Source organism: Punica granatum, chromosome 2 (assembly GCF_007655135.1).
Source record: "Punica granatum isolate Tunisia-2019 chromosome 2, ASM765513v2, whole genome shotgun sequence".
Lineage (NCBI taxonomy): Eukaryota > Viridiplantae > Streptophyta > Magnoliopsida > Myrtales > Lythraceae > Punica > Punica granatum.
The window spans coordinates 11,799,241-11,826,926 of record NC_045128.1 but is presented as its reverse complement, the minus strand read 5'-3'; the positions used below and the strand labels follow the sequence as shown (position 1 = coordinate 11,826,926).

Genomic DNA, 27,686 nt, shown 5'->3' with positions numbered 1-27,686 from the left:
ACTTAATGGACGATTGTGATATCAATGTCAAGTGACATCGAGTCATGTTAGATCCATTGAAAATATAAATATAATTCATTTTTTTCACCAAAGAAATTATATATAGATGAATATATATATATATATATATATATATATAGGAACCGAGCAAAGATTTGAACTGAGAGCACGAGATCCTTAAAGAAACGAGCAGGAAGATTTTTTTTTTCTTTCTTTGAATAACAGAGAAAATATGAAAAATTTTAATGAAATTCGAGGAATAATGTATAAATTTTTTTTAAGCCATCAAAATTTTAGAAGTGATTGCTTTTTATTTTTGGGTGAATTTGGGGGCCCAAGCCCAAAGGCGACTACCCGTTTTAGTCCCTCTATTATGGAAGCTTTTATGGCGGTTTAAACGGACAAGGTAGTTACTTCTCGTAATCTGCTTTAGTTCAAGATCAAGTCTGGTTGGACAACAACCCTTGAAACAAACAGCCGAATCCAATTTCTTTGAGTGTGAAATTCTTAGGTACTCAGGCTGAATTTTCAGTCACGGGTAAAATACAAAATCAGAACTCTTGTTATACAAGAGTTTGAGTTTTACACAAAAATATTTCTTTCAATTACAAAAGAGTTCAAATAAATAATATAATGAAAGAAAAATCTTAAATAATTAATAAAAGAGCATGAATAGTCCTACTAGGTATCGAACTTGTGACATCTAAATTAACATGCGAGGACATACGCTACTGTGCAACACTATCTTTTGATTGTACAAAGAGTATACGGACAAGACTAAAAACTTTTGTATAACAAGAGTAAGTGTTTTGTATTAATTTTTAGTCACGGAACCAAGCATTGTCCTCTTTTTGAAGTGCAGGAGTCCATCTTAATGAGAACATAGACTATTCTATTATTCTAACTTCCAATCAATAGAAGTTTCGATGCAGTTCAAAGGAGAACACCTTCTTTGACCGAAGACCCACAGTTTTTGATTGGTGCGTAGTTAATTCTTCTTCGGCCTTTATGATATTCTTGACTTTTCTCCGACGTCTTTTGTGGACTTTCTCTTTTGTCTTTTTTTCAAATAACAGCATGAGTATTATCAACTTATCGGTGGAAACTGATTCAAGCTTAAGCTCTGAATAAGATGTGCTTCCATTGAATTACGAAACCCTATATTTATACGATCTCAATCGAAGGGGTGGTGGTCGGAATTGAGGCCTTTATCCCCGGAATCGGAAAAACTCTCAAATTGAGTATTCTTCCGATTCAGACGAGTGAAACCACAACCCCGGCCGGCGCCGTCATCCCCCGATTGGGGTCGCCGGCGCCCTCTCCTCGATTGGGATCGCCAGCACCCTCTGCGGCCTTAATTCCATCCAAATTAACGAAACATTTGACGTCGTAATAGAATTGTTATTAAATCTAAAATTTATATATTTTTAGGTTAAGAAAAAAAATTCATGTTAAAATGTGAAAAATTTATTTGTGTTTTTTTTTAATTAACCCATATATCTAAGGTAGTGTGGTGGCCCTGGTGGGAGACTTTGACTTGCTTTTTTTCTGTGGAAAGTTGTACCGTTTTTCCCTTCGATCGTGCTCTTCAATTATCACCCACAGTCGCCCCACGAGGCTACGATTCCAAACTACTCCATCGCCAGAGGACCACGATGGAAAAATTTATCAAATTGGACTAGCTTGTCAGAAGACTTATAGTTGTAATTAATGGTCATATCATTATCTAGTCGAGAATAATATCTTGCGTATGAGCAAGGTTGGAATAAATTATAGCTACTCATCCTATAAAAAAATTATGGGTTAATAATTAAAAAATCTCAAATTTCTTACATTTTAACATGATTTTTTTCCTTTTGCACCAAAAATCACAAACTATCGATTTAACAATATTGTTAGCACGGCCTCAATATCTTCGTTAATTTTAATTGGATTGCCGACTCATACTTATAGTGTCACGTGACTCACGATGATTGACTAAGTGGGTCCAAATGTTTTTTTCAAATAAAAATATTCTAAAAAGCAAAGGGAAAAATGAAAAAGACCTAGGGGAGGAAGCGGGGAGGTGGTTGGCGTTGGGGGTGTCGTTTCTGGCCACCATCCCCAACTAGGGTTGCCGGTGACCACAATTAGGGGGGAGGTTGCAGGGCCACGTGGCTCACGATGATTGGCCGAGTAGGTCCAAATGTTTTTTTAAATAAAAATATTATAAAAAGCAAAGGAAAAAAAATGAAAAAGACCTAGGGGAGGAAAGGGGAAGGTGGTTGGCGTTGGGGGTGTCGCTTCTAGCCACCATCCCCGACTGGGGTTGCCGGTGACCACAATTAGGGGGGAGGTTGCAGGGCCACGTGGCTCACAATGATTGGTCGAGTAGGTCCAAATGTTTTTTTAAATAAAATATTCTAAAAAGCAAAGGAAAAAAAAATGAAAAAGACCTAGGCGACGAGGGGGGAGGTGGTTGGCGTTGGAGGTGTCGCTTCTGGCCACCATCCCCAACTGGGGTTGCCGGTGACCACAATTAAGGGGGAGGTTGCAGGGCCACGTGGCTCACAATGATTGGCCGAGTAGGTCCAAATGTTTTTTTAAATAAAAATATTCTAAAAAGCAAAGGAAAAAAATGAAAAATACCTAGGCGACGAAGGGGGAGGTGGTTGGCGACGGGGGCCCCGCTACTGGCCATCATCCTCGACTGGGGTTGCCGATGACCATAATTAGGGGTTCGATGGCCGGCATCGATGACCCACCGGTCGAAATCTGGGGGTTCTTCAATTTCAATGGGTGGGGGGCCTTGACATCGACCACTGACCCTCCTAATTGGAGTCGTCGATGACATCCTCTCCTTTTAAAATAAAACACTTACTACTCCTTCTTTCACTTACGTGGCAACTGACTTGGCCTATTTGAGTTTTTTTTAAGGGAAAAGTACAAAAACCTCCATTGTGGTTTGAACTTGAAACAAATTGGACCATGTGATTTTTCAAGAGACAAATAACACCTCGTGGTTCCATTCGTGGGATATAATGGACCTCACTGTTAATTTTTTCACCATTTTTTATCCTTAAACTTTTCTTTTTATCATTATTACCCTCAAACTTTTTACTTTTTTTTTTCAATTTGGTCCAAAAATTAGGGGGGAAAAGGGGGAAATGGCTAGAGTCGCCAGCCAGCAACCCCAACCCCACCACCTAGGTAGCATGCATCCATAGAGGATGCCGGCGACCATGGAGGTGGGGTAGAGGCTGCAGATTGGTGACCCCCGCCCTTGAATAGACTAGGATCTCGAGTTTGAGATCCCGGTCGATTCGGGGGTTGGGGCCACCAATTGGTGATCCGACCCCACTCTCGAGGTTTTTGGCGTCCTCTGTGGACATCGACAACCTCGGTGGTGGGGTCAAAATAGCCGACCGATGGCTTAAGCCACTTCATTTTTTTTTCCCGAATTTTAGGATCAAATTACAAAAAAGTTGAAAGTTTGAGGATAATAATGATTAAAAAAAATTTGAGTGGCAAAAGTGACAAAAAAATTAGCAGTGAGGTTCATTATGTTTCACAAAGTGAACCACATCTTATTACTTATCTATCAAAAAACCACAGGATCCAATTTGTCTTAAGCTCAAATCACATGAGAGTTTTTGTAGTTTGCCCTTTTTTTATTTAATAATTTTGTATATTTTTAGTTTTTAACAAAATGTTATGGTTATTTTAATTTTAAAAATAAAGTAATTGCGACTAGGGTCCCCTCTGGTAGCCGGCAGACTTCCCTCCCCGGACGATGTCGCTGGAGGACAGAGATGTCTCTGGTGATCTCGTCTGAGAAGGGATCAGTGCCCGGAGGGCTTGCCAAATCTCTAGGTAAGGCCTGGTCATCCGATGTTGCTGCAACCTTCATCAATGTCTCGATGATGCACCGGCAAAATATACCTGAAGGATAAGAGGCTTGTTGGGGCAGTGCACATTCAAATTTTTGTTTGATATGATTCACTTGCTTTCAGTATCGTTTGATTGGGTCCGTTACCTCTATGAGCACAAAATGTCTTGCGTGTTGCCTATCTCTTACTCTTGTCAAGGGGCGTCATTTAAACATATGCATGGATTTGATATATCTCAGCAGCAAGAATTTCTATGACACAGTTGTTCAAAAGCTCCGTTACTTGGGGGTAGACGAGGAAGAAACTCTTACTTATCCGGGGAAAAAGGCCAAAAAACTGGAGTCTTTGTAAGCCAGTTCTTGAGGCAGTATCAAAGTTAAGAAAGTCGAGACGCAATATTTAGAGGGATAGTGTATCTTTTGAATATGTTTGATCCAAGACTTGGTTACTAAGCATGCTGTTTACGGCCATGGACCTAATTTAGTGCCTTAAACAAGTCACACATAAAGATGAAATAATGTAAACGCAGAGGTAAAAAGATGAGCTTGTAATGGCCATGAATAAAACTCAACGTAGCTTCCTACGGCAACCATCGCTTACTACTACATTGATTAATTTTGAAATAACAACAAAAGGAGCACACGAAGAAACAATGCAAAATGTCATTGGTTATTTGGATCGTACCCTAGAGTAGGGGTGAAATGCTAATTCTTTAATGCTTCATCTTGTACTAAGGCAAACTTCACTGATTTTCCACTACAATTCTAACCTAAGTTGTCTCCTTCGCTGATAACCTATGAAGTATAAACTACAACTATTTAAGTGAACAGAAAACTGCAGATCCTGCAGATAATATACCCACAAAGTCGGCATGTTTTCTCCACAGTGACCCAAATGATAGATAGTACAGCAATCGCTGGCATATTACGAATGAAATCCTTCATGTGATGCTCATGTAAAAATTGGTTCCATGTAGGTCTACAAGTCAATGTATAAACTCCAAATATAACAAAGAAATCGAGCTTAATTGCCCTTTTATCATCTCACGTACCGCTTTCAATAGCTTTTCCCTCTCTGCTACTCCACACCCTGCAATGTAATGGGGTGCCAAACTACCCGAAGCAGCACATATGATCCTGCAAAAAATCTTATTGCAGAACCATGATACTCTAAAATGTAATTAATTATCCCAAACAACTCAAGCATGAGAATATCCCAATACCATGAAATTTCAGCATAGAGAATTACCTAAGTAAAGGAAAACAAAGAGATATACATCGGTAAGATTGTGACTGCAACTGCAAATTATGATCCATACAATTGCAGCAATACACACGAAGAGCAATTATGTTACAGACTTACAGTGGAGTGGAGATAAACTCCGAATGGGCAGCGTAATCGATTCCAGAGTCCAAACATTCTGCCTGCCAATCCTACGTATCTATCTTTTCTTTTTCTTTTTTTTCCCATTCACATGTTCTCTCGTAGTACCAAACATGGTAGATAACATACGAATATCACAAACTACAGCGTATAATATCCACCAACCTCGATTGAAGGGAGTGGGGTGGTTGGCAAGGGAGATCGAGGTCATCGGCGGGTTCTGAGCCCACCGGCGACGTCAATCGGGGGTGGGTTGGCCGGCAGGGGTTCTCCCACCCCCAACCAGAAGTTTTGTGTTTTTTATTTTTAATTATTATTATTATTTAATTTGTAAAAAGAAAGGCCGGAATTTTATTAGAGTGGGCAAAGTGCTTATTTTCTATAGAGGTTTGAGGATTAAGTGTAACTTTTTAAAGGTCGAGACCAAAGGTTGTCTACCCTCTAAGGTCATGGGATAAATTGCTTTTTCCTCTATAAGTAAAAGCACTTTTCATAAGCACCTACTAAAACACTGGAGAAAATCACATTTTCAACCGCTAAAATCAACTAAATCATACTTTCGAAATAATTTATCAAACACTATTGAGACTGAAAAGACAGCGAAAGAAGCACTTATACAACAACAGCCGCATCCCAAACGATGTTGTGAATGATTCATTACAGATTATTATATGCAGGAATTAATGCCTTCATTTCCATTTATATATAAAAAGAAACTCCCTCATTTGGCAGCTTAGTATAAATACATTGAATCACAGATCATTAGCAAGAATTAATGCCCTCATTTCCATTTATATATTAAAAGAAACTCCCTCATTTGGCAGCTTAGTATAAATACAGAGACTGCTTCATCATTTGGGTTCGGATTTTATCCTCTATGTGGTTTTTTACTAAAGACTGTAATTTGGCCATGGCATCCTTCGGTAAATAACAGAAGAATGATTCTAAAGCGGGACGCAAAAAAAGTCTCATGATGGCACGCTAAATTTTTTTTATCAGATATAGGTCCTTCAAATATTTAAAATTATATTTTAATTCATAACTGTTTTCACCGTATCACAATTTCGTTGGGTCACATCCGAAATTCATCAAAATTCTCAAGATTGGTGATGTGTATAGAAAGCTAAACCAATTTAACAGACCGGTCCACCCACTTGAACCAGCCATAAAAAAACTGAAAGTTCGAATCAGGAAGTAGAAGAAGAAAATGGGAAGGGGGGTGGACGAGGTGGACGGTGTCCAGGCTGCCTCATAACTAATTTATTAGTTATGTTTAATTTCAATTATAAGTTATTTAATCATAGAAACCATTATAGACAAATACAAATTAAATATCTTCCTCGCAAGACATAAGAACAATTGTAATAATTTATACATAATACATTAGTTAGAGCCAGATTTACACAGTTGGCCCATACTAATTGATAAAAAGACACATCGTTAGTACCAACTACCAAGTGTTATCTGAAACATATTTCACTTCCGCCCATTCGGCTTATTGTATTTAAAGTGATTTTGTGTATCTAGATCAATCAACCTATTGTTCCATACCGTAATCAGAGAAGATTTAGGTAAATTATGTACTTTTGCGTGAATAAAAGAATCAATTATATGAAATAATAAATGTAATATATTACTTGTAAAGCTGAAGAACATCCATATTATCTTAGAGAATACTCACTTAGACTGAAAATTATATTGCCCGCACTAATATATAAATTTAATATTATTTTTCCGCAAACATCTTAGTTTGAGCACATAACAGTTTTAGCTAGAACTAATTTTTAAAGTGAAAAATTTTATCTGGTAAATTGGCAAACAATAGAGCTATCATTGGCTCAGGGAAATAATAATAACTGTCAAAAGTAATTTCTTGACAAATATTGCTTGTCGCCATTGGAAGACTCTACTGAGATTGGTAGTTGGAGGTAGGATGGGTAATTGATCAGATCTAGTATGGATCGTACATGGATGGTAGTTGGAGTCGGCGGCTCTCCTAGGGTTCTCTCATTTGGGATTCCTAGGGAAGAGGATCAAATTGGCCCTTGCGAACAGTTTGATGCACCATCTCCCTTCAATCCTTTGAGCGAAATGTGGCAAAAGGAAGAAAAAATCCATGGATTGACCCTATAACTTACTCACAGTGGTCAAGGCACATACACAGTAGCCAAATTTATATTGCAAACATAATACACGTGTTCAACCATACAATGTCAAAAATATAAGTGTAATACGAATGAAATAGTTGTATATATATGCAAGCTCAATCCAACTGTTATACACAGGGGGATCAATATCAAATATTATGAATTTTGTTTTCCTACGAAAATAAATCAAGATTTGTCATTACTAATAGTTTGATTAGCTTGAGCCCAATGTATAAAAAGTTCAATATGTTACTATTAGTAGACCAACTTAAAGTACCATAATTTTATTCATCAAGTTTTTATTGACTACTACTGTAATAAACAACGGGAAATACAGAAGAATAAGACACTATGCCATCTAAAACATATTTGAGCCCTAAGAATAGTACATCCCAACTTTTGACATGAACAAAGAAACCCCTCGATAACTAATTGAAATGGACAAAACCCCTCGGTGACTGTTGATGCCTCCAAGCACAGTAATATATAAGAGCAAATAAATAAGCAGGTTAAGCAAATTGGAAAAGATGTCCAACATAGTCTATTCATTTAGACCAAAGTAAGTACGGGCTCGTGCCAAAAATAAGAACTAAAATAATATGAAAAATAAAGTTATTTTCTGTGTAAAATAAAAAATAAAATAAAATTATAAAGTTGATTCTTTTATAACTGTAAAATGAAAAATTAAGATATAAAATAATGTATAATAAGTAAAATAAATGAATATTATAAGATAATATTCTTGTAAATAAATCATTTTTTCAATAAATATATACTTTATATAAATGTTATTTATTGTAAATAAAATTTACAAAGTTTGCAATGAATTATATAAAATTAATTTGAAAAAAAAAAGAAGAAGCTATGCTGCTGCAATGGAGGGGGCAGGGAGGGGGTACGTCCGCCCGGATCTATGGCGCCGGCAACCTGAACGATCATCATTAAATGTTAAAATATATCATGTATGAAATTAATATTCCCCTATGGAATCTTTTTTGCGTCTCGCTCTAAAATTTTTCATAAATTCCATTCAAATAAGGGTTAATTTCATGTACATCCCTTGTAATTTTGTGAAATATTAACCATTCCTCTCCTTTTAAAATAGAACACTTGTTACTCCCGCTTTCATTTATGAGTGATAGCTGACCTGACAACATGTGAGCCCCTAAGTTAACGTGGCACCGAAATTTTAGTAATTTATCATAAATATTAAATAATTGTAAATTTTTAAAAAAAAATTAGAAAAATGAAAAGAAAAGAAGAACTTGAACTGGCCGAAGGGAGGGATGGCTGGGGTCTCCTCCGGTAGCTGGCTGACTTCCTTCCCTAGACGAGGTCTCCGGAGGCTAGAGAGGCCTCTAACTAACGACCTCATCAGAGAGGGGATCGGTGACAGGAGGGTATGCCAAATCTCTAGGTGGGGCCTGGTCATCCGATGTTGCTGCGACCTTCATCAGCATCTTGATGATGCACCAGGACATCGGGAAGATACCTGCATGATGAGAGCTAGTAGGGGTAGTGCAAATTTAAATTGTTGTTTGATATCATTCCCTTGCTTTTGAGATCGATCGCCTGTGCCCGTTACCTCTGTCTGCGAGCAGAGTATCTTTTGAATATGTTTGATCCAAGATTTGGTTACTAAGCATGCTGTTTACGGCCATGGATCTAACTTACCGCCTTAAACAAGTCACATATAAAGATGAAATAATGTAAAACGCAGAAGTGAAAGGATAAGCTTGTAATGACGATGAGTAAAACTCAACGTAGCCTCCTACAAAGATAGAGTAATCATCGCTTACTTGTACCTTAATAATTTTGAAATAACACAGAAAGGAGCACACGAAGAAACAATGCAAAATGTCATCGGTTATTTCGATCATACCCAGAGGATACGGATGAAGTATTGCTAATGCTTCACCCAGTATTAAGGGAAACTTCACGGAATTTTCAATCCAGTTCAACTGAAGATTTGCAGTTCAGATTCTTGGCAATGGAAGGGCATAGCTCGGGCCTAGAATCGAGCTGCAGTAGGAGCAGCCTGGATGGTCCGGAATGGACAGCGTGTGATGTTCTGGGAAGATAGGTGGGTCGTTGGATACGGACTGTTGTTGCAGCACATCATAAGAGCACCTGATGACGCCATTCTCAATCGGAAGGTAGCGGAGTTTGCCCACTCGAGTGGATCGTGGAATTGGGAGTTGATCCAGGACCTCCTTGATAGCACAACTATGCTCAGAGTTGCAGCTCAAAGACCACCTAGCTCGGATAGAGGAGGGGACAGTATCTACTAGTCGCTGGAAGCTACGAGTCGATTCAAAACCTCATCGGCCTACCAGCTCATGGCAGAAGAAGACTGAGATGCGGAAGATATCCTGTGGAAGCTTATATGGCGATGGCATGGTCCTTAGAGTGCTCGACAATTTCTATGGCTGATGGGCCACGACCGTTTGCTCACAAATGAACACCATATGTGCAGGCATATTGCGGTATCGGGTGCATGTGGAAGCTGTGCTGATTTTATGGAGACGACAATACATGTTATACGAGACTGCCCTCGAGCCCGTAACCCCTGGATTCGGCTAGTTCCGATGGCGAATCGCCCAATATTTTTCTCGATGCCTTTACGTGATTGGATGTTGAATAACTTGATGAATTCTGTTGGAGGTTGGAGTTGCCTATTTAGAACAGCATGTTGGCTCATTTGGAGGTGGCTGAATCGGGAAATATTTGAGGAGAATTATTCTCGGCCTTCAGATGGTGCTTTGGTTGCTAGGAAGATGACCGAAAGTTTCAATCGAACTTAGACCATACGAACCACACTTCAGAGTCCAAAAGTGTGGAAGTGGATTCGGTGGGCTCGGCCACAGCAGGGGTGGGTCAAGGTTAACCCCGATGGCTCATCAAGCGGTAATCCGGGGCTTGCAGGTGCTAGTGGAGTTATACGTGGGGAGGATGGCAATGGATTGACGTCTTTGAGCACAATGTCGGATTCGCGACTTCAGTCATCGCCGAATTATGGGGGGCCCTCATAGGCCTTCAACACGCATGGGATCTAGGACTTTGGCAAATTATATTGGAGGTGGATTTGGAGGTTGTGAAGCTGATGATCACTCGCCCGTCCTTGACTGTGGCATCTACCGAGCTCTTAGTGGACGACATCCGAGAGTTACTTGTACGGGATTGGCAGGTGCAAATCTGTCATACATAGAGGGAGGGTAATGCGTGCGCGGATTGGATGGGCCGGTCGGCGACTCGTCTCTCACCGGGGTCTCATTTCTATGCCCACCCACCAAGTGGCGTTCTACCGCTCCTTTTGGGCGATTTATCCGGGGCCTTCTTACCCCGCTTGTGTTTAATGTAATTTTTGTTTATATTGGCTGATGGCCCCTATTCTAACTAGGAAAAAAAAAAAAAAAAAAGAAGGAAGATGTCACCTTCGCTGGTAACCTATGAACTACAAGTGAAAACAGAAAACTGCAGATCCTGCCGATAACAAACCGAAAAAGTTGGCATGTTGACCCGAACGACGGATAGTACAACAATCACTAGCATTACGAATGAAATCCTTCAGGTGATGCTCATGTAAAAATTGGTTCCCAACTAGGTCTGCAAGGCAATGTATAAATGTAACAGAGAAATCGAAATTTAAACACCCTTTTATCGTCCCACTGTTTTCAATAACGTTTCTCTTTGTGCTACTCGAATAAGATTTATCTTCATCACCCCACACCCAGTAATGAAGCAGGGTACTAACTACCCGAAGCAGCACACCCCGAGGCCAATAGTGCAATGATCCTGCAAATCTCATTACAGAACCATGATACTCTATGACGTACCAAACTACCCCAAAAAACTCAATCATGATAATATCCCAATAAAATTACCTACGGAAAACAAAGAGACATATATCGGTAAGATTGTGACTGCGACTGCAAATTATGGTCCATACAATTGCAGCGATACGCACGAAGAGCAATTACGTTACAGACTTACAGTGGAGTGGAGATAAACTCCCAACGTGCAGCGTAATCGATTCCAGAGTCCAAACATTCTGCTTGCCAATCCTATGTATCTCTCATTTTTTTTTTCATTCTTATGTACTCTCGTACCAAACATGACAGACAAAATACCAATATCACAACTACGGTGTATCATATTCACCGACCTATGTCGCAGGTGCATTTTCGAGGGAGACATTGTTGAGCCTCTCAAGGACCAAGACCAGAGCTTGAGTCCCCAAATTGCCGTCCCCGTGGGCCTTGAGGGACACATAGAACTGCTGGGCGAGGGCAAGCCCGGGGAGCGCCATCCCCATCCTCTCGCATTCCCTGAGGCAAATCCCCAAGTCCTTCACGAAGTGGTTCACGTAAAACCCGGGGTCGAAGTCCCTCTTCAGGATCTTCGCCCCGTGTGCCTCGAGTAACTTGGAGCCTGCAGCCCCTGTCGATATCGCGCTCAGCCATGACAAGACATCGAGCCCGGCCTTATGGGCGTATACCATGCCCTCGATCAGGCCCACCATGGTGGAGGCGACTATGGTCTGATTGGCCAATTTCGCGAATTGGCCCTTCCCCGGGCCACCCATGTGGTTCACCTTCCCCAGGAGGGAGAGCAGCGGCTCGAGGCGGCGGATGGTGGGTGAGTCCCCGCCGGCAAATATGGCCAGGGTTCCGTTCCGGGCACCGCGGTCGCCACCGGATACAGGAGCGTCAACAGCGGAGCAGCCCTTGGAGGCGGCGGCGGAGGAGATCTCGACCGCAAGGGAGGGGTCCGATGTGGTCATGTCGACAAGGACGCCGCCAGGCCTGAGGCCGGAGAGGGCGCCGGAAGTGGGGTCGAGGAGGACGGAGCGCACGTCGGAGGGGAAGCCGACGATGGAGAAGACGACGTCCGACTGGGCGGCGACGGAGCTGGGGGTGGAGCCGAGCTGGGCGCCGAGGTCGAGGAGGGGTTGGGCCTTGGACAGGGTTCGGTTGAAGACGGTGAGGGAGTAGCCGGCTTTGAGGAAGTGAGCGCACATGGAGCAGCCCATGACGCCGGTGCCGATCCAGCCGATGCGGGTGGTGGCGGGGGTTATGGGTTGGTCGGCGCCGGCGGAGGTAGCCATAGAGCGGCTCGTGAAGGGCCGGCGAAATGGAGGAAGATGATGTCTGGTCTGCTGAGAGTAGAGTGAGCGGAGGAGTCAGAGGAAGAAGTCAGCGGTCGTCAATGACAGCCCGCCATGCTATTTACTGAACGCACGGCTGCACTCTGGTTTTCATACCCTGCATTGCATTCCGCGAATTTACTGTGCACATTAATTTATTCATTTTCTTAAATTTTTTTATGATTATTCAATTTCTTAGTATGTAAGTAAGACTAAATCATAAGGAGTCTCGTTAAAAAAAATGTTTACTTTTATATAGATTATTTTTCTGATATACTAGTATTCACATATAGTTATTCTTGTTATATCATCATGATATGAAGATTTCAAACTAAATTAATCATCTAAAACTGTTTCAATATATTTATATTATGATTTTCCGGATAAGATTTTGGTTGCACTTTTATTTTTTGGTTAGTTATACATTTTAAAAATCATTTTGGTGCAAAATTTGTATACTATATCGATTGGGATGAATCAAATTTAGAAAACAGAATTGGAAATGGTTTAACCTATTATAAGAATAATAATCAATATATTATAAAAGTATTATTAATAGTTGAATGCCACCAATTTATATATATATATATATATATATATATATTTCTTTTTGGTAGCAAACGGGGAACCTCATAGATTAAGCAGTGATAGAGTTCACTTCATTACGTATATTTGTAGCCTTTGTTGCTTACCCATATATGTGGCCTTTTGTTATCTTGGCGTTAATAAGTAATCATTCAAGCATGACTTTTATAGCTTCTAGTTGTAAAATTAGTAGAGGGAAAAATGGTTCCCAATTGAACTTTTTGTATATAACAGTACTCTAATTGAATTTATGAGTGAAAAGATATCAAATATAAGCATCAATTCTAGTAAGCTAGAAATGCACATCACCCCGTCCTTAATATTTTGCTAGAAAATGAGCATGATTTCAACTAGTTCCTCTAATGAACTGCAACTAAAGCAAAATAAGAGTTATATATTGATAGGCTATGTTTTTAAGATAATGAGTAGACTAATATTTTAAGCTATTGATTAATTCATCTTTATAGGTTTTTCTCCCTTTTAATTTACCAGTTGGAATGTTTAGTGCGTTCCACATACTATGCATAAAAAAACCCATATTTATTTTTTTTCTTTTAAAAGATAAGTGTATTATTGTATAGCGTGCATATCTATATCTATATATATATTTAAAGTATGTGTTGTCTACGAAGAGTATCCCAAAGGCATTGAATAATCTCAACTAATGAAAAAGAAATTTTGTAATGGTGCTCAATGAATCAGGGAAAAAAAAAACGAAAGGATCGAGGAAGAAAAAAGCACATTACCTTTGTAGTAGAAAAAAAACTATGAACATGGTATATGAGTTACGTAGAACAGCTCATATATGGAGCATTCTAGCTAAAAGAGCATGAAAATAGAGCAAGTAACGAAAAAAACAAAGAAGTTGTTGCAATGTACGAAGTTACCAAGCAAATTCTGTCTTGCACTGAAGCAAGGTTAGCTAGTCAAAAGAAGATTATTAGACGAGAGCGAACATTTTTTCTATTAAGGTGGTGTCTGATAAATAATTAAGTACTTGATTAGTTAAGATAAATATGTATAAGAATAGAGGAGAAATGATAAGGATGAAAATATATTAATTAAGGAAGAGTTAAGGACATCGACAAATAAAAAATGACTTATTTTTTATTAAATAGTTTAAACTATCATCTTTCATTTTTTTCTCTTCTTCCCATTCAGTTTCCTACATAACTAACTTGTAACTAATTTTAAAACACTTATTTGATTAAATTGAAACATACCACTATTAAGTCGTCACACTAAAATTGTAACCTATCATAAATAAAATAATAAATTCTTTGCATATTTTTTGTTTTGTTTTCTTCCGTCACCTCAATATGCTTCTTAAAAATGACTAATGGAAAACAGAACTAAACTATTACCCATTCTAATACAGGTACAAGAGTGAGGAAGACCTCAGGAGATGATAGAAGTACAAACCTAATATATAAGACACGACTAATGTATATTAAAAGAAGACTAATATACCAAGCGAAGAAAAAGAATCATTCTGCACTTTAAATCCAAAAAAAAATTCCTATTATTAAACTTGCTATATACCTTTTTTTTTTAGCTAAATAACTTGCTATATACCTTATATAGGAGCGATACAATTTTTACTGGCACCACTTTTGTTAGACAAGGATTGGATCTATTACATTAGGCTATTGGACCTCTTTTGTAACGGAAAATGATTGATCTACTATATATAATACTAATAAGCTCTTGTTCTACCATATAATAAACTCATAACCGAAAAGATTGATCTGCCATATAATACTCATAAGCTCTTGTTCTTATGGCATGCGATAGTTTAGGGGGAAAAAAATCCGAAAACAAAAAAACGAAACAGAATTTGCCACCTAATATCGAGCAATGTCCCTATCGATCAATTAGTCTGGAATAAATGTGATGAAATTAATAAAATTCTTGTATCGATATTATATTATATTATATGCCACCGGTTTACTATCTCTGTACCTCGTTTTCATTGGATCATTTTTCTTTTTATTTATCTCTAGGTTTTTCGGATTCCTCAGTACCTAATAATCTTGAATTGCAACTGTAAGATGTCCATAGGATCACGGTTCTATCCATTTGCCATACCATTTCATCTGGTTTGATCCCAATACTATAAAATTGTTTGAAGTGGAAATTGAAGAATACTCATTCAAATGGCTGCTTGATGTCATCCCCTTGTAAGGAACGTTATTTAAGTGCGGGCATCATTAATTGGTCTTAGCAGCACGAGGAAGAAATGTTATGACACGGTTGTTGTTCAAAAGCTCACTTAACTGGAAAGAGACGAAACGGGTCGAGTCTTGGCAAGCCGATTCTTGAGGCGGTATATCAAAAAGCTGGAATTCGAGACTTGGTTAATAGGCGTGCCGTGGAATACCATGAACCAAATTTATCACCTTAAACATGTGTCAAATATAAAAATAAAAGATGCACTGACGCAAATGCAGAATTGAAAAAAATGAGCCTGTAGTAATTATGAAGGACGATGCATAACCACAACATAGCTTCCCACAAAGACTCCAATAACTTTGAAATAACCCACGAATGGACCACACGAAGAAACAATGCAAAATGCCATCGATTATTGGGATTGTATCCTGAGAATACTGGTGAAATGCCAAATTGCTTGTTGTCCATGTATACCAAGCGTAAACTATGAACTGCAACTAATTTAATGCAGATCCTGCAGATTCTAAACCCTCCAAAGTCTGCATGTTTTTCCACAATGACCCAAACAACAGATAGCACATAAATCAATGGCGTTACGAGTGAAGTTCTTCAAGTGATGCTCATGTAAGAATCGGTTCCATGTAGGTCTGCAAGGCGCATAATTCAAAGCCTCACAAATAAATCGTACTTATAGCAGTACCTTTTATCGTGTCGGTTTGAATAAGGTTTCCCTATGTGCTACTTTTAATAAGAATTCTCAGTTATTACCCCACACCCTGCGATGGAGCAAAGAAATAAACAACCGAAAGCAGCACAGCTCGAGACCAATAATGCTATGATCCTGCTAATATCATTTCAGAACCATGATACTCTGTAATGTACTAAACTACCCCAAACAGCTCAAGCACGTACCATGAAATTTCACCATGAGAAGGGAAAGCGATAGGCAACAGTAAGATTGTGACTGCAATTGCAAATGATGATCCATAACATTGCACCAGTACACATGCAGTAATATTGGTACACTGCAGTCGAATAAACTTCGAACGGGCAGAGTACTCAATTTCCAGGATATAAACATTATGCAGGTCGATTCTATGTATCCGCTCCATCTCTATTCTTTGTACTCTCGAAACAAAACATGATACGCGACATACCAGTACTACAAAGTACAGTGAATCTCATTCACCGGCCTATGTCGCAGGTGCATTTTTGAGGGAGACATTGTTGAGCCTCTCGAGGACCAATACCAGAGCTTGAGTCCCCAAATTTCCCTCCCCGTGGGCCTTGAGAGACACATAGAGCTGCTGTGCCAGGGCAAGCCCAGGCAGGGCGATCCCCATCCTCTCGCATTCCTTGAGGCAAATCCCCAAGTCCTTCACGAAATGGTTCACATAAAACCCGGGGTCAAAGTCCCTCTTCAGGATCCTCGCCCCGTATAGGTCGAGCGACTTGGAGCCTGCGGCCCCAGTCGATATCGCACTCAGCCACGATCCAACATCGAGCCCGGCCTTGTGGGCGTATATCATGCCCTCGATCAGGCCCACCATGGTGGAGGCGATCGTGATCTGATTGGCCAATTTCGCATATTGGCCCTTCCCCGGGCCACCCATGTGGTTCACCTTCCCGAGGAGGGAGAACAGCGGCTCCAGGCGGCGGATGGTGGGTGAGTCCCCGCCTGCGAATATCGCCAGCGTCCCCTCCCGGGCACCGCGGTCGCCGCCCGAGACGGGGGCGTCGACGGCGGAGCAACCCTTGGAGGCGGCGGCGGAGGAGATCTCGACAGCAAGGGAGGGGTCGGACGTGGTCATGTCGACAAGGACGCCCCCGGGCCTGAGGCCGGAGAGGGCGCCGGAGGTGGGATCGAGGAGAACGGAGCGTACGTCGGAGGGGAAGCCGACGATGGAGAAGACGACGTCCGACTGGGCGGCGACGGAGCTGGGGGAGGAGCCGAGCTGGGCGCCGAGGTCGAGGAGGGGTTGGGCCTTGGATAGGGTTCGGTTGAAGACGGTGAGGGAGTAGCCGGCTCTGAGGAGGTGGGCGCACATGGAGCGGCCCATCACGCCGGTGCCGATCCAGCCGATGCGGGTGGTGGCAGGGGTTATGGGATGGTCGGTGCCGGCGGAGGTAGCCATGGAGCGGCTGTGGCGGGCCGACATGGAGGAAGATGTATGGTGGGCGTAGAGTGAGCGGAGCAGTGTGAGCGGCCGTCGCGGTCTAAGCATTATCCTCACTCAGTGACCGGTTTTGTTCGATCCGAACGTTGTCTTGTCGTCGACCGGTTCGGGGCCGCGGTGCTTTCTCGTACTGTATCGGGCGTTTCACTCGAATTGCATTTACTGTAGGCGGCATGGATCTTCTATTAACATTACAATATTTTTTTAAAAGAGTGTAACGTAATGAAGTACGCTTTTATCTATTTATCTAGAGGTCACAGATTCAATAACTAGTGGACTACTCATATCTTTTATTAATTATTTAAATTTTTTTTATTATATTAAGATTTATACCTCCTTTTAACCAAAAAAAACGTTAGACCTTTTTTTTTACTCACCAAAAAGAAAATTACACTAGATTTCGTCACTTGCACTTTATGGATTTACTGTGGATATTAATTTATCCATTTTTATTATAAATTGTAAGATTCAATCATGAGAAGTTTCATTGAACAAATTCTGATTTATATATAATATTATTTGTCTGAAATACTTAGAGTATTCATATAATCTATCTATCTATTACTAAAATTTAACTTGAGTGCATAATGAATTAATTTAGATTTATAATAACGAAAATAAAATGTATCTGATTCTCTTACTAGCTATAAATAAAAAGATAATAATTTGGGTGCATAATGAATTGGCTTGAGTGCATAATAAATATAATAAATTGTACCTAAGATTCCGTTTGTTTCACTGAAAATCAATTTCATGAAAGTATTTTCCATGTTTTCCTGTGTTTGGCAGCCCAAAAGTTCTGCAGTCAATTGAAAATACTTGCAACCAAATCCAAAATTAAAGCACAAAGCGAGGAAAATATTTTCATAAAAAAATTATGGAAATTCATTTTCCCTGTCTCTCTCTCCAATGTATCTCCCTCTCATCCCACCCACTCATTCCCGTCGTCTTCTTTCTCCTAATAGTACCTCTCGTCAATATCTATCTACAAATGATCCCGATCAAATAAAACATAAAATGATCCCATACACTATCGGTGCATTTGATTTCAGAGTTAAAGTAATTTTGATTTTGATTGTAAAAAATGACAAATATTGTGTAGTGTGTTGAGTTAAAGTTAAAGTTAAAATTAAAATTTTTGACTTGAAAAATATGTATTTTTATTATATAGTGTGTTGAGTTAAAGTTAAAGTTTAAATTTTTGTGATTTTAACCTTGAAAACAAATAAGTCATACGTTTTCTACGAGCCCAAGACTTTCTCAGGCCAAATCCACTTCTCATTATTTTTGTCCATTCACCTAACTTAGAGATCTTTATAGCTGCCACCATCCACTCTCACTCTAACTGAGGTTGCTATAGAGGTATACTTCACCTCCACTGGGATGAGGTTTGCCATGGACAGTATTCGGATGCCGATGGCCTAGAAGGGTTGGACGGTGGCTAGGAATATGAGTGTTTGGGTCTAAGTGTCTTCTTTTTTTTTTTCACGATACTCGGACCTTACTTGTAAGGAACAAGTTTTAAGATTTTGGAACCAAACCTTACCATGTTGAGTTCTGAAACCAGAACTTACTCAGAACTTATATTATACCATAAGTCCCCGATACCCTGTTCAATGCCAGAATTGCCCGAAAGAGAGAGATTCTTAGCACCCCCTTCCTTGTCTTATTTCAATGCTTTGAAAGACAGGGCTGTGGACGGGCTTAGAAGGCTTCTCAAAATCCCCTGAAGTTGAAGTACCCGATTGAAGGGAAGGAAGGGTTGCATAGCATTAGCTTTAGCTTCGTTGCCGGCTAGAGCTCTTAGCCGACGACAGGCTACCCCTTTTGAGCTCAGCTGACCCCTTCTTGATTCAGTGTTTTCCCTATATGAGATAGATGAATCAATAGAACTTTGATCCCCGGTTCCTGCTTGGTCAATTCCTGGAAGGCCCCTATGTTTGATTTGATTAAACAATCACCCGTCTCAGAAAAAAGCAAGTTATGAAAAAAGAAAACAACAATCAATGATTCAATGTCAGAATTGCCCGAACAAGGGGACACACCGAGGCCGTTGACAAATAGAACTAATCAAGCCTCACCAAGAACATACCGAGGTCATTGAACCAAAGCTGCTGACTGTTAGAACCCCTAAGGGGTCCAAATGGGACTTGAGTAGGTTGAAAAAAGACATACAGCCTTGGCAAGAACGGTTTCCGCAGAATATATGACTCATGCTCCTTTAGGTTCTTTAAATTTTGTTGGTGGCGTTGCTATTGATATCAATACAGTCAATTATGTCTCTCCTAGAAGCTGGTTAACTACTTCTCATTTTGCTCTAGGATTCTTCCTATTTGTAGGTCATTTATGGCATGTAGGAAGGGCTCGTGCAGCTACAGTAGGATTTGAAAAAGGAATTGATTGTGATTTTGAACCTATACTTTCCATGACTTCCCTTATCTGATTTTTTTTACTTACCAGTACCACCGAGAGAGAGAGAGAGAGAGAGTATACATGAACCGAAACCAGAACCGATTTTCTTCGGTTTCTTATTTTAATACCATGACTCTATCCTATTTTCAGTATGAGCTACTCGAATTATACCCTAATGGATATGTTCCGACGGATTTCGGGTATACCTGATATACGTGCAAGCTCTTAGCTGGGAATAGCCCCTGCAGCCTTAAATGATCTACAATAATTTAGTTTTTCTTTTTAGCCCTTCAAGTCCGGACTGATTGATTGTCTAGTCTAGCTCTTTTTTTTTTTCTTTTCTCCATCTCTGGCCCTTTTTTCTTAATTTTTCTAGTGAAAATCCTATTTTCAGAGTTTGTTTTCCTAGTATAACCAAACATGCAAAGTTGAGTTTCGTAATATTGTCCCAAACACCCGAAAAATAAAAGTACTTTCCTGGAAATCACTTTTCTCATAGATGATTTTCCCATGCAAAATTACTTACGCAAACTCTTACTAACTACAAATAAATGAAAATTTAGAAACTATGAAAATGAAAATTAAAAACAAAGGGTAATAATAAAAAAATAGAATATAAAAAAATTAAATGAGAACTTACTTTTAAATTATGGAACAAAAAATCTATCTTTTTTTTTTTGATGAATAAAAAAAAAGTAAAAATCTATCTTTACTGTATAGCAAAACAAACTATGGTAATTCCCCCAAAGAATTGTCATAGCCACTAATTATATTGATGTATAATAATAAATAACGATTTTGTACACTCGAAAAGTCGGTGTTGTAAACCTATGGTCATTAGTAAAATAAAAAAAAAGGAATACTTAAAATAAAGATTTCTTAAATACTATTTAAAAAGGATAAAAATAATTTTTGTTGTAATTTCTAAATTATATATAAGTGATAAATCTATATATAGTAAAATGAACTACGCCATAATAAATGAGGATCCTAATAAATGCTGATATCCTATGAATAAATTTATGTATTATATTTAATTGAAGAAAATTATGCAAATACATTATCATATATACATATATACATACACACATAGTAAAACTTAATCCAATTGAAAAAAAATGTATAATTTGCTTGCAAGGGCAATAATGAATGTATTTCCAAAATTATAGAATAGAACACATAATTTGATATAACAATGAACTACTAAAGCTAATAAATGCTATTTTACAAAAAAAATGTATAAATGTTATATTCATTCTTAAAATTATGATAATAAATAGTATATTGATTCGACAACTAAAGTGCAAATTAATATTAAAATAATTTCTATAAAAAATAATTAATTAAACATATATACACGTTATCACAGGTCACTAATTATATCAATTTGAGGTCATAAAAAAAGATATTTAATACTTCAATAAAAATTTTGGAAAAATATCCTGAAAATAAACAAAATGAAATTGGAATGCCTGAATTGAATATGTGTAAATACAGCTATTATAATAACAAATAAATAACTGTGGAATGGATACGGAAAAAAAATAAATAGATGCGAAATTTTCATTGAATAATATAATTTTATTAGTATATAAATAGCTGAGTCGATGACGATTTCAAAAGGAATCATAAGTTACTTAAATACGAAATCATGGTCATTAAGAAAGTTTAAAATAAAATCTTGATTTATAATAGTAAGGAGATTACAAAATATAAAATGTGAACTTTATACATGTAATGAATTCGTCTAATATAAAGGCGATCAAAATGAACCAAATTAAGATTCATGACAAAGCTGATTTCCTTGGAGCTGTTTCACAACAACTTCTTTGGTCTCATGCCTCACAGCCTGGATCATGAACATAATTTATTTACCTCGAAATATCTGAGAATCTTCGAACAGGATCCATCCCCCTCGACATGTGAAAACAAGGGACTATGAAGAAGCTATTGATGCTCCTATATAAATTCTCCGGTTAGATCCCAATCAGTTACTCCTGCTACCCGACTTTGATCCAATTTTGAGTTAGCAGCAATAGCCTATCATGAAGTCCACTCTGGGATATGGGGCCTCTCAAAGGCAAATATCATTGACCTTGCATGAAATCAGTTTGCAGGACCTATAACTTCTAACATAGGAAATGCAAAGTCTTTTGGCAAATTACTGATCAACAAGAAACAAGAAATTTATCAAGTAGGAAGTTTTGATGCTTTTCAAGATTATACAATAAAAACTGTTAAAAAGTCTATTCCAATTTCACAAGAAGCTATTAATCTTCCGATTTTTGTGAAGGAATCCATTTGGACCATTTAAAGAAATGTATATTCTTGCATTTAAGTTTAGTACAAGTCGCAACTAAACGTCTACATGGAGTCAGTTTGAATATACCAATTTTGTTGTGTTTAAGAGATGCTAGAATTACCACTTTTAAGAAATTTCATTTGTATGTTTTGGAATCAAATTTTCATTATGATGCTGTCTTATTTTAACTGTGATCCTAACTTCTCTATTGATTTGAATGATCCTTTAAATTTAGATACTTTAACTTTGAATGTTCAAACCCAAAATCATGATTTTGCATCGCGGAGTAAAGGTTTAGTTTTAATTTATAAGATCTGTTATAAATTCAGGTCACCTAACTTCTCACCTAAAGTCGTAAGACAATCGCTACCTGGTGAAACCGTTTTGTTAGAAGCAAATACAAGTAGATTAGGAGTTATAACACCTAAACTTTTAAAATGGGAAGAAATTACTTTTCCGAAATCAGGGAATTTGCATCAAGTAATACCAAAACCCAAGTCCACCTCTAATGACATTCCGTCAAGGATATATGAATTTGAAGATGGCGGTTTTCGATTAAGTTTTGACAGGCCCTGACTTAAAAGAATACCTTCATATAAATCAAGAATTCACAGTTCTGCTTTCTCTTCATTTGTTCCACCTTCAATTCCTTCACGAGATTCTTTTCGTACTTTTTGTGAATTTGGAAGGCATTGAGTAGGGAAGTCAACTAACTCTTTCTCTTATACAATCTGAAATAGAAGGGAATAATCGCTCCCATAATTTGTATATGATTTCAAGAAAATTAGATTTTGATAAAGAAAATCTTAGAAGAGAATTGTACAGTAAGAAAATGAAATGAAGAGAATACGATTTTTTTTTTGAAAATTTCTCCAGAGATCAACGTGATAATATTCGAGAAGAATACTATAACTTTATTAATACGTGGAAAATGGAAGTTTTGTTCTTTAATTGGTTTGACACATACATAGATTTGAAAAGATTTCCCATTGCAAGAACTACTGAGTGTCGGAATTCTTTGGAAGGATGAACTTTTTTTTTTCCTCGAGTAAAAAGGGGTTGAGGGCAATCGATGTGGCAACCCTACAGGACGTAATCATATGGGCTCAAACCCAACCGCAAAATGTCTGATTTGAGCCATAGCTACACCAAGACCTGAGGGTCTAGGCTCGTCACTGCGTCCCAATGAGGTATTAGAGGAGCACCAACTATTTGCAAGTTTATGAAAGTATTATTACCACAAGCGAGTTTGATAACAAATAGGGGACCTTCCCTCCCTTATTTCTTCCCAAGACTCCAGGAGACTTGAATTCATGATCTAGCCGTGTACCTCGATGTAGAACTTTTCCGCAAGTGAGTTGATGTATGTTATTGCACCACTTGTACTTTCTCTATTGGTGGGTGAATCGAAAGGTCACGCTGCGTTCTATATGGTGTTCCCAATGCGTGGCTCAGCTTTTATAATTGTGGATAAATTTGTATTTCTAAATTACAAATAATAATAATCATATTTATTTCATCATAAATTCAAAATAGAAGTATGACTCATGGTCTTTCATCCTTTCGACTTCGGTAAGCGAGGTGGTTGTATGTTGTTGTACCACTTATACTATCTCTATTGGTTGGTGAACCGAAAGTTGATGCAACAAGAACCTTCCCGCGACCTACATGGCGCTTCTCAAAGCGTTGGCTCAGCTTTTATAATGTATACTAGATGAAAGGCCCGTGCATATGCATATGCTAGAGGTAATGGGATTATTGACCAGTATTAGAAAATGATAAATAGTCAAATAAAGAATATATTTCTTGAGATCTCTACGAGCCAAAATAGAAAAGAGAAAGGAAAGTAGAGGAAGTATTAAATCACCAACCTCACGAATTATTACTCTCAAATGAAACTTACATGACAACTATGTGAAGAAGTAAATAAATATTCGTCTGAATAATGTAAATCCTATGCATGTGATCACAATATCAAGTGATTACAGAGGGTGCATCACAAACTTTATATAAAATATGGACTTCCATATTGAAAAACTTTTATTCGAGTTCTTTGCATGGTTAGTATAGGGTCTACCTTCCAAGAACAATCAACTATTAAGATTGTATAATACGTAGAAACTTTAAGTTATTGTAATAACGTCCATGTTATTAGTTTCATAGATAGCAAAAGACCCACAGCCACAGTTTGTTATCAGGTTCCTTTACTGGAGTTCTAGTCTGAAACATTCTCAATTATCTATGCAGTCTTATTGAATTCAAACTGAGTAAGTAGACATCTATATTGATAGTGATTAAAAAGGATATAAAGCTAGAGCTTTAATTCAACAAGCGAATAAATATTTTCAATATCTACAAATATTTCCGTACCTACGTAATGGGAAGTACTAACATGACTCTAACATCTGAATTTTGTAGTTCTTCCTAAATCACGATGAACGCCTTCTCCGAAAAGTTGGAATTCTATTGCATTTCTATTGCGTATTCAAATGTCGGAACCACTTCTTTACCTTGTGCATTCATCAACGCCCACTAAATATGAAAGCTTGATGACGTCCTCCTCAACCAAATTGTAGGCAAAAGACAGCAGCCCGAGAATAAAGAAAAGCTCTGATCTTGTGATCGCCCACTCCAATGCTTGACTGAACTTCCTACCCCTGTCTCATAATGCTCTATTACTTTAATGTGATCTTTTGTTTTCTCATAATAACCACATTTAGTTGAGTATGAATGTAAGTATAAATATGAGAATAATGGTCTTACATCATTTCGACTGCCATTGTGATGTGACAGTGTGATATAGCACTGTTTGTCCAATCTCTATTAATAATGACATGAAAAGTCAGGCACAAAACTCCTTTCATATCCTACATGGTATCGCACCATGCTTTGTTCTAACTTTTATATATGTGAAGATGTAAAGATATATATACATCACTAATAGTGAAGATTGCTAAATTATCAAAAAAAAAAAAAAAAACTCCTACTGCAATTGTACAGAGATTGCGTCAATCATGTCTTGGGTATTTCTAAGCACAGTTGACCTATAGAGTATATACAATTTTTACTTTACACCAACTATATTTGGACTTCGTCTGTTGTAAAAACATCAACGGTATATCCTAGGTGGAAACATCATCCTTAAACCCATTTGATCCTCTGCCCTTCTCTTTTATATGTGAGAACTGTCTATCAGATTTTTACAAATTGGAACAAATAAATGAAGACCGTCACTACCACTCGATATAAGCTTTTTATCGGAACTCCGGATCAGACGACTAATTGTTAATTAAAATCGAATAAACTAAGTTCTATTTATTTTTTATACTTGTCGCCAGAAATGCTTGGACCTGCACCTAGTTAGCAGTTGAAAAAAAAAATTAAAAAAAAAAAACAATTTTGGTCAAAAGCGGGGAAGACTCTGAAGCGGAAGCGGCGTCGTTGTACTGAGCCGGTGAGGGGAGGATAGGAAACCTGTTGGGCTTTGTTGAGACGAAGACAAGCCGAACAGTTTTCCAATCAATTCAGGTTCTGCTCTTCAATTTCTGTAAAATCTTCAATCGTTTCGATTCCCTTCCCCGAGGTTAGCCATGTACACTAACCTCTCAAAGACGCAGGCTTTCTCCTCCACCGTCAGGCTCTGTATCAAACCTCAATTCCTCCCTTCTTCATCTACTCCAAAACCCCAGCTAAACCCTGGTTTCCTTAGCTTCAATGGCCGCAAAGGCCCAACCTTGGGGATGGCCACCAGGAAATCTCCTCCGGGAATCGGTAGCTCAGCAAAACCCAGAATTTTTTCAAGGGGGTTTAAGGTTAGAGCCCCTGCTCTGCACTGTAAAGTTGCAAAACTTCAGGCTTTTTCGAGTTTAGGTTACGAGGAAATGGGCGGGGGAAGCTCTGCGGCGAGAACTGGGAAAACCCTTCCGTGGCTATCGCCAGATGAAGCTCGGGAATCGAAACTTTCGACTAGGGCCTCTATGAGAAATGATGTTCAGTCTTCTTGGGAACAATCGGCAAGGAGGTTAGAGGAGGAGGGGTTTGATAAAGCTAAGTCCTTTAATGGGAAGAATAGCACATTTGATCGGGTCGATGAAGGAACGAAGAGAAATGGTGTTGGTGTGGAGGAGATTAGGCATAGCAGGATTAAATGGAGGCGCGATGACGATGAAGATGGTGAACGAGGGATGGACGACGAAAGAGGAGGAGGAGAAGATGAAAGGGATGATGACCCAAGATGGGATAAGATTAAGACGAGGTTCGGGAGATTTGGGAGGTCTGAGAGACCGGAGATGCGGAGGTGGAGTAACCAGGAAAATTGGGGCAGAAAGACGTGGAAGGAGGCCACGGGACCAAGCCCTCCAAAGATGGCTGGTGAAGGAGTCTACGGGGTGGGACCTGTGCTTGCTGCATTATCAGCTGCAAGAAGAGAGTTCTATGCTCTTTACCTCCAGGAAGGGCTTGATTTGAGCAGTAACAATAGGAGGAAGAAGGACAAGAAAGGGTTCGAGAAGGTCCTGAAAATCGCTGAGAAAATCGGGCTAACTGTGAAAGAAGTCTCAAAGCATGATTTGAATATGATTGTCGATAACCGCCCTCATCAGGGACTCGTTTTGGATGCTTCGCCCCTTGAAATGGCGAAAATTACTGAACTGGATCCTGTCTCTGTTGGGGAGGGTGAAGGGTCTCTTTGGGTTGCCTTAGATGAGGTAACCGACCCGCAGAATCTGGGGGCAATTATTAGGTCTGCTTACTTCTTCGGAGCTTCGGGGGTAGTCCTCTGCGCGAAGAATTCTGCTCCCTTAAGTGGAGTTGTGAGCAAAGCCAGTGCTGGGTCCCTTGAGCTGATGGAGCTTCGGTATTGCAAGAACATGATGAAGTTCTTGACATCGTCAGCGGAAAATGGGTGGAGAGTTCTTGGAGGGTCGTCTTGTCTAGATCAGTTCCTGTAGATGCAGTAGCACCTGGTCCGCCCACAATTCTTGTTTTGGGTAGCGAGGGAACTGGACTGAGGCCATTGGTGGAGAGGTCATGTACTCAGCTGATTAGGATTCCTGGAAATATCCCTGTGGATGTCAGTGCCGGGGATAATGATGCGGAAGCCGAAGAGTTCCGATCATTCTTGGCTGTTGAGAGCTTGAATGTGAGCGTGGCAGCAGGAGTGCTGCTTCACCACTTTATCGGAGACAATTACAAGAGGGATCAGATTCAGGGCATAGATGATAATGTTAATGACCCAATTGAGTGTGTATCTTAAATTATCTGTGCTGGCGAAGTCTGGCTCACAAATGTCTTCACAATACAAAGGCTTTTGTTTCGGGTTGAGTTAGTATTTAGTTTTGATATGCTGAATGCAACTTCTCTTCTCCTATGGCTGTTATATTTGCTCCAGTCAAGAAAAATTATTCCCAGTTACATCGGGTTCAACAGCCTGTTTTGCCGTTGATGTTTGCCTTCTGAAAGTTACCAAAACCATTAGAGCATAGCGAAAGCTCT

General features: G+C 39.0%; 3 protein-coding genes and 1 long non-coding RNA gene across 4 annotated transcripts; 1 reads left to right on the top strand and 3 right to left on the bottom strand.

Annotated features, from left to right (window-relative positions):
• Nucleotides 1-3,295: 3,295 nt before the first annotated feature.
• Nucleotides 3,296-5,584, bottom strand: LOC116194752. The gene is made up of 3 exons (XR_004154519.1): nt 4,921-5,584; nt 4,016-4,120; nt 3,296-3,921 (listed from the first exon to the last, which is right to left on the bottom strand). It is a non-coding gene; the product is annotated as an uncharacterized LOC116194752 (long non-coding RNA).
• Nucleotides 5,585-11,257: 5,673 nt separating this feature from the next.
• LOC116197660 (probable 3-hydroxyisobutyrate dehydrogenase-like 1, mitochondrial) lies at nt 11,258-12,640 on the bottom strand. Its single transcript, XM_031527854.1, has one exon. It carries the CDS (start codon nt 12,504-12,506, stop codon nt 11,565-11,567), a length of 942 nt encoding a protein of 313 aa, XP_031383714.1. The 5' UTR covers nt 12,507-12,640; the 3' UTR covers nt 11,258-11,564.
• Nucleotides 12,641-16,245: 3,605 nt separating this feature from the next.
• LOC116197519 (probable 3-hydroxyisobutyrate dehydrogenase-like 1, mitochondrial) lies at nt 16,246-17,640 on the bottom strand. Its single transcript, XM_031527687.1, has one exon. The coding sequence runs from the start codon at nt 17,525-17,527 to the stop codon at nt 16,496-16,498; it is 1,032 nt and encodes a 343-aa protein (XP_031383547.1). The 5' UTR covers nt 17,528-17,640; the 3' UTR covers nt 16,246-16,495.
• A 7,973-nt stretch (nt 17,641-25,613) lies between these two features.
• LOC116196153 (uncharacterized tRNA/rRNA methyltransferase slr0955) lies at nt 25,614-27,605 on the top strand. The gene is given in 2 exon segments (XM_031525736.1): nt 25,614-27,113; nt 27,116-27,605. Coding segments are annotated over 2 exon segments (1,662 nt in total). The 5' UTR covers nt 25,614-25,783; the 3' UTR covers nt 27,448-27,605.
• Nucleotides 27,606-27,686: the final 81 nt, after the last annotated feature.